Source organism: Dipodomys ordii, unplaced genomic scaffold, assembly GCF_000151885.1.
Source record: "Dipodomys ordii isolate 6190 unplaced genomic scaffold, Dord_2.0 Scaffold29, whole genome shotgun sequence".
Taxonomy (NCBI): domain Eukaryota; kingdom Metazoa; phylum Chordata; class Mammalia; order Rodentia; family Heteromyidae; genus Dipodomys; species Dipodomys ordii.
The window spans coordinates 2,765,025-2,772,547 of NW_012267245.1; the positions used below are offsets into that span (position 1 = coordinate 2,765,025).

The window sequence follows — 7,523 nt, forward strand, 5'->3', positions numbered from 1 at the left end:
GGGATGCGGGGGACCCCGCCGCCCCCCGCGGCTGGGAAGATGGGGTGCGCTCCTGCCCCGGGCGCAGGGCGGCCCGAGGGTCCCCGGCCTCGGGCTGGGCCTTCCCGGAAGCCCCGATCTCCGCCTCCTCCGTGGTGGGGTCCCCCTGGATGTCGGGGGTCAGCGGGAGACCCCCCTTTTCCTTGGCGTTCCTGGGGTCTCCAGATGGGGCCGAGGCCCCGGGCTCCGCTTTCCCTTCCGGCCCTGGGATGTTCTCGACAGCGCACGGGGGACCCCCTGTCCCCGGGGATCGGGGTCCCCCAGGACCCGAGGACACAGGCCTGGCCTTGCCAGAAGATGACGACGACGACGACGACGACGACGACGACGCTGTGACATTTCCCAGGGCTGCCGTGGGCTCCGCCCTCCCAGGAAACTCGGGGTTCCCCGAGGGGTCAGTGGTCCCCCTCTTCGCCACTGCCCACCCCTGTTCTTCTGCCTGTCCTGGACACGAGGGCTGGGGTGGCTTTGCTGGGGACACCAGCCCCTCCACCTCGCCCGAGGAGACAGCGCCTGGCTCACCGCAAGGTCCAGAACCCCCACTTTTCATGGCAGATGTGGGGTCTTTCCCAGGATCCATCTCTCCAGCGGTGGTCATCCTCACAGGTACAAGATGTCCTTCTGTTGAGGAGGTGGGGCTCCCCTCTCCCAGGGACCCACGGTCCTCTCTTGTGGGGGACCTGGTTTCTGCATTTCCCAGAGATGGAAGTGCTGCAGCTCTCAAGTGTTTGGTATCCTCTCCCCTTCTGGGGGGCTCAGGATCCCCTATTCCAGAAGATTCAGGCTCCACCGAGAGTCCAGAATCTCCTGTCTGTCCTGTGGCTGTGCGTTGGGTCTTTGCTGTGCATGTGTGTTCGATACTTCCTAAGGATGCAGGATTCACCTCTCCAGGGTGTTTCCCCAAAGACATGACATCTTCCTTCCTCGTTGGAGCAGGGACCATCTCCCCTGAAGATAGGGGGGGCTTAGGCTGCTCCTTGCTTGGGAACACAGCACCCACCTTTTGCAAAGACTCAGAGCCGCCCTGGTGGCTTGGAGACACCAGGTCTACCTCGCCGGTGCATCCAGGCTCTGCCTTTCCCACTGATTCAGGCTCCTCCTTCTTGGCATGTGGAGAGACCATCCTTCCAGAAGCATCGCCCGGAGTAGAGACGGCAGGCTCACTCTTTTCTACCAACAGAGGCTCTGCCTTGGAGAATCCAGACTCTTCCTTCCCCACGGCAGCGGGGAGAGCCTGCTTGGAGGATTTAGAATCCATCTCTTCCAAGAACGTGGGGTTTCTGTTCTCCGAGGAGGTGGGGACCGGGCTTACGGGGGACCTGGGCTCTGGCAGCCCAGCCAAAGCAGTCTCTGGGCTCCCTAAGACCAAGGCGGCGTCTGCTCCCAGGCACTCCTTGGTGGTGGGTCCTGGGGGAGGGGTGCAGGTAGAGGAAGAACAGGCCAGGCCCCCAGAAGGACCCTCAGAGCAGAGGGCCCCTTCCTCAACCCCACTGGGGCCGCTGGGTCTTGAGTCCATGGCTGGGTTTTGATCAGGGGTATCCCTGAGCGGGGAGGGGCTGGGCTTGAGCTGAGCGGCGCTGTGATCCTTCATGGCCGGGTGCCCAGTGCCCAGCCTCCCATCCTGCGAGGAGCTGAGGGACCCGGGAAGGCTGGAGCCAGGCTGGATCGTTAGCGCTGTCCATCGACGCTCGCGGCCATGCTGGAGGCCACGGCTGCCGTCCAGTTCTGAAACACAGAGAGAGGACATGTTCAGGCTTCAGAGGAGGAGACTGGGTGGGGAATGGTCTCCATCTTGATTGTCCCAGCAGTCCAAGCACTCCTGTCCACAGGGGCACTGGGTTGAACACACAAATCCAACCATGTCACAATCTTGATCCCTCACATCCAGTGATCCTGTGAAGGTGTGTGTGTGTGCGTGCATGTGTGTGTGTGTGTGTACAGGGACTTGAACTCATGGCTTCCGGCTCTCACTTAGCTTTTTTTACTCAAGGGTTGGTGCACCGCCACTTGAGCCACAGCTCCACTTCCGGCTTTTTGCTTGTTCACGGGAACCTAAGAATCTCACAGACCTGTCGGCCTGCCTGGGTGATTGTGAACCACGACCCTCAGCTCTCAGCATCCCGGAGTAGCTGGGATTACAGGCGCGAGCTACAGTGCCCGGCTCAAACTTGCTCTTCTAAGTGTCTTGAGAGAAGTGGGAAATCTAGACCTTCATGTAAAAAAAAAATATATATATATATATATATATATATATGCTAATGAATTCAAGATTTAAAATAAGAAGCCCAAACACTTAAGTGGGCCAAAGGAAACATGACTGTAGGCTACCTGTTTATGCCTGCGTGGATGGTGTCTGGTCAAGGTAGGCCACGGATACCTGCAGGCCTGGCTGGAGGAAGAGGGGCTGGCCAGGCCCGAGGTGGAAGCAGCTCAGGCATCCCCATTCAAGCTCCTATTCAAGGGATCCTTCATCCATCACTCGGCTCCCTCGGCTGCGAGCACTGGCAATAGTCCTGCTGTAAGGTCGTGCAGGGGTGGGGATTGCAGGCAGCAATTGGCTATAGTGGGTGATGGCCAGGGTGACCTGAAGGGCATTGGCTGGAGCAAAGGTTGCTGGGTAGCAGTGCTGGAGATGGGGTGAACTAAGTTTGAAGAAAATCCAACAAGTAGCTGGGTCTCCAAGCAACTCTTCTTCATGGCCTTAGATACTCCAGATTCACCCTGGACTCCCTCCCTCCCTCCCTTCCTCCTCTCCCTCCTCCTCCTCCTCTTCTTCTTGTTGGTCATAGAGCTTGAACTCAGAGCCTGGGCACTGTCCCTCAGCTCTTCAGCTCAAGGCAAGCGCTCTACCACTTGAGCCACAGCGCCACTTCCGGTCTTCCTGTGTTTCATTGGAGATCAGAGTCTCACGGATTTTCCTTGCCCGGGCTGGCTTTGAACTGTGATCCTCAGATTTCAGGCTCCTGAGTAACTAGGATTGCAGGAGTGAGCCACCGGTGCCTGTGTAAGATTGGGTTGTTTTTCTTCAGATATCTGCAATGTGTTGTGGGACCCCGACTCAGAGATTGCATCTAGGGACCATGGAACTGCAGGTGCATGGATGCAGTCAGCACATTATTGACAGGAAACTTGCTTTCATTGGTTTTGCCTTTTTTTTTTAATGATCAAAATCGAAATCTTTTAGCCAGGGACCGATGGCTCTCACCTGTCATCCTAGCTCCTTAGGAGGCTGAAATCTGAGGATTGCAGTTCAAAGCCAGACTAAAAAGGGAGAGTCCAAGACACTCTTTTCTCCAATTAATTCCAGCAAAAAGCTGGAAGTGGGGGGTGTGGCTGAAGAGGTACAGTTGCCAGCCTTGAGTGAAAAAGCTAAGGGACAGTGCCGAGGCCTCAAGTTCAAGCCCCAGTACCAGCCCGAGAGAAAAGGAAAAGAAAAACAATAGAGCAAGGGAGAGGATTAATGCCTCCTGACATCCTCAGAGAGAAGGAGGGAAGAGAGAGGAGTTGGGGTGTGTGTGTGTGGCAAACTGGAGGTATCTGTCCATTAACAACACACACACTGGGCACTCATGCAACCTCCTGGGTACCACGCTGTGGGTTAGGAAAAAGCAGGGAGTGTGATTGGGTAGAGGGTAGGCAATAAAGTGGGAGCAAAGAAAATAATGTAACATTCCCCATACTAGATGCTACCTCCCGACAAAGGAGGGGGGGGGGGAGTAGAAGAAAAAGGGGAGGGGCCAGCAGCAGCCAATCAGGAGAGGCCGGGGGGGGGAGGAGTGGATGGCCAGTCCTATGGATACTGGAAAACCCAGGAATGTTTTAAGCCCAGAAGGGAATGTCACAGGCCTCCTAATTTACCAAGCAAAGCCAGAAATCTGGATTTCTTTTTAAAAACAGATATTCTGGGGCTTGAACTCAGGATGCTGTCCTTTTGATTTTTTTCACTCAAGGCTGGCACTCGATACACCTTGAGCCGTAGCTCCTCTTCTAGCTTATTTTATTTATTTATTGTGATTAACTGGAGATAAAAGCCTCATGGACTTCTCTGTCCAGGTTGGCTTCAAACCATGATCCTTAGATCTCAGCCTCCTGAGTAGCTAGGATTCCTAGTATGAGCCATCAGCCTCCAGCGAAGTTCAATTTTTTGTTTGTTTGTTTGTTTTTGGTCATGGTGGGGCTTGAACTCAGGGTCTGGGTGTTTGCTGTCCCTGAGCTCTTTTGCTCAAGGTGAGCCACTGCGCCACTTCAGGGTTTTGGTGATTAATTAAAGTCTCACAGGTTTTCCTGCCTGGGTTGGCTTCGAACCTCAATCCTCAAGATCTCAGCCTCCTGAGTAGCTGGGATTACAGGTATGAGCCATCTGTAATCCCAGTCAGTCATGGCTCTTGAACTCTGGGCCTGGGCACTGTCCCTCAGCTCTTCAGCTCCAGGCGAGCGCTCTACCACTTGAGCCACAGAGCCACTTCCAGTTTTCTGGTGGTTCATTGGAGATAGGAGTCTCATGGGCTTTCCTGCTCAGGCTGACTTGGAACTGTGATCCTCAGATCTCAGCCTCCTGGGTAGCTAGGATGACAGGCGTGAGCCACTGGTGCCGAGGCTAGGATCAATTTTAAAAGGCTAAACAAAATGAATGTTCTGTAGGTCAGCTTTGACTTTGAGGTCACCTGCTTGTACCCTGCGATCATCTCATCCTTGGGGTTGGTCTATACCACATCTGGGCAGATGAAAAGAAGAAACAGCCCGGAGGGGAGGGAAATCAGTGAAAGAAGGGGTGCTTGCTCTGGATCTTCAGTCCCCTCATGTCAGCCCTGGTAACCCTGTCCTGGGGTCCCCACACACCAGTCCCACCAACAAAGAACCCCAAAGAACCCTTCCCCTGCCCCCACCCCGCACCAGGCTGCTGTAAGATTTAAGATGTGGAGTGTGCGTGGCACAGCTCAACTCACTTTAGGGCTGGGCTGTGTACATGCCAGGCCTGTTTTTATCTACTCCGCCTGTCAGATCCCAGCTGTGCTCCTAGGAGAGGGTGGGAGGGGGGGGATGGGTAGAGTAGGGAAGGGCCTGGGACAGAGACAAAAAAATAAAACACCCCCAAAAAACTCAGCCAAATCGGGCCTTTTGGAGATGCTTTATAAGTCAATGTTAAATAAAGAAGCAAACCGATCAATATTTGAATATAAGATTTCGCGTGAGAATTGGACTTCTAGATTCTCCCAGAACACAAATCTGGGGCATTAGGGCACCTGTCCAACATAAGTGCGGTCAGCCATCCCTAATTTGTCTCGCACACTGAGATGATCCGGCGGAGATGACCCATTGCCAACCCTTCACGCGTTATCCTTCTGACCTAAGGCCGATAAAGGTCGCATGTGACCTTTGTGCAAGTCAAGTGCTACTTGTGTGCAGAGTTTGCACACATAGCAGACAGGTGTTATTCTCTTACGTGTGTGCATGAACATATTGCAGCATGAACAGCTGGGGGGGGGGAGTCTTACACTCTCAATTGACTCCATCCTCCTACCTCAAGGCTGGTGCTCTACCGCTTGAGCCATACCTCCACTTCTGGCTTTTTGCCAGTGGAGATAAAGAGTCTCATGGGCTTTTCTGCCTGGCCTCCAACCGTGATCCTTAGATCTCAGCTTCCTGAGTAGCTAGGATGATAGGCGTGAGCCACCCGTATACCTGGTTTCTGAGACAGTCAGATCCAGAGTAAGCACTGTGAGCCTCAGCTCGGTTATCGATTAGCTCTGGGACTCAGGGTGGATTTTTCCACTTTCTGAGTCTTAAATTTCCCAATCTGTGAAACGGGGACTGTATGTCCAGAGCAGAATCAGCTCGCAGGGGTACCAGGCCCCCTTCTGGAGATTGGAAGAAACTCAGTCTTCCTGTCCCTGCCCCACAAAGTTGCAGGCCCAGCCCTAGAGCCTCCCCGCCCCTCCTTCTGCCAACCCACCCACTAGAGACAGCAATCTCCGAAGCAGGAATTATATCCCCGTTCCACGGACGAGGATCGGACAGGGCCTTGCAGCTGCGGGGAGGGGCGGCTGGGTATCAAAGCCAGTCATATCTGAGCCCAGACCTGGTGTATTTTTTCCCAAGCTTATTTCAGCCAGGATCTTGGACACTAATAATCTTCAAACCTCCTTTCTAGAGCGTGGTGCCTCCCGCCTGGAATCCTAGCTCCTCGGGAGGCTGAGATCGGAGGAGAATCATTTGGGCGTCAGCCCCAGCAGGAAAGTCTGCGAGACTCTTAGGTCCAATTGACCAGTCGGAAGGAGAGTTGTGGCTCGTGGATGGTGCAGAAAAAGCCAAGTAAGAGTGGGAGGCAATGACTTCCAACCTTGGTGCTGGAACCAAAATGAAAACAAGAGAAAACCCCTTTCTGTAATGTGAGCTCAGTAGTAGCGAGGAACATGCAAGAGAAAGAGCAAGTATATCCCAGTCTGCGTTGCACTCCTGTGAAAACATCCTTCCGCATGGGCAGGTCAGTAGGACCTAGTTGAGGGAGAGGTTGGAATGACTTCTTCAGAGTTCTGGCCAGCTTGCTTGATGTACCAAGGAGGCAAAAGTAGGTGTGTGTGTGTGTGTGTGTGTGTGTAGATTTGCAGAGCCTGAGCTAGCCTGTGGCCAGAACTGGGCTCTTGCCCGTGTTGCTCAAGATAGCCTGGTGTGTCTGTCTGGAACTAGTGGCTCACATCTTTAATCCTTGCTACTCAGGAAACTGACACCCCCTCCCCCCAGCCTGCCCCCTTCCGCCTGGATCTCGGTTCAATGTCAGCCTGGGCAGCAAAGTCGGTGAGATTCTGATCTCCAGTGAACTACCCAGAAACCCTAAGTGGCACTGTGGCTCAAGTGGCAGAGTGCTAGAAGACATGCAGGGACAGTGCCCAAGGCCCTGAGTTCAAGTCAAGCTCCAGTACTGGTGCGCACACACACACACACACACACACACACACACACACACACCCCTCACTTGGCATGCATCTGTAAAAGCCGTGTGTGAAGGATACTCCGGGGCCACCCGGGGCACGCACAAAAGGGTCAGGGAGAGCACACCGGTGCTGGTAGGCAGGGCAGCCTGGAGGACCGCACAGGGAGCAGGCTAGCCCATTCCTTTTCCCTCTACGATTGCTTCCCAGTCTGGAGCAGCCATTCCTACACAGACACACACACACACACACACACACACACACCCCTCAGAGCTCCAGCCGCACCTGCCAACAACCTCTCTCTCCTGGACGGATGGAGGACCACCTGCCCCTCTCCAGCCATCCACGGGTGAGATCTGGGGTGTGTGTGCACGAACTTGGGGCTGGGGTGGGGTGGGGGGCCGGAGATGATGGCTGACCCCAGGGCCTCACGGCTGCAGGGGGGCTGCCCGGGGCCCCTGGGGCGCGCGGAGTCCGCTGCCATCCATCCATCCGGGGTGGTGGGTGGACGTGCGCAGCTGGGCCCGGCCGGGGGCGCGAGGCTCCCCCCTCGGC

General features: G+C 55.0%; 1 protein-coding gene across 1 annotated transcript in view; it reads right to left on the minus strand.

Annotated features, from left to right (window-relative positions):
• The window catches only part of Gprin1 (G protein regulated inducer of neurite outgrowth 1), a 5,449-nt gene extending 2,198 nt beyond the window's left edge, over nucleotides 1-3,251 (minus strand). Inside the window, exons 1-2 of the mRNA XM_013015981.1 lie at nucleotides 3,245-3,251; nucleotides 49-1,764 (exon numbers count right to left, since the gene is read on the minus strand). Coding sequence (XP_012871435.1) covers nucleotides 49-1,764; nucleotides 3,245-3,251 — 1,723 coding nt within the window. The remainder of the gene's footprint in view (nucleotides 1-48; nucleotides 1,765-3,244) is intronic.
• Between the last annotated feature and the right edge of the window lie 4,272 nt (nucleotides 3,252-7,523).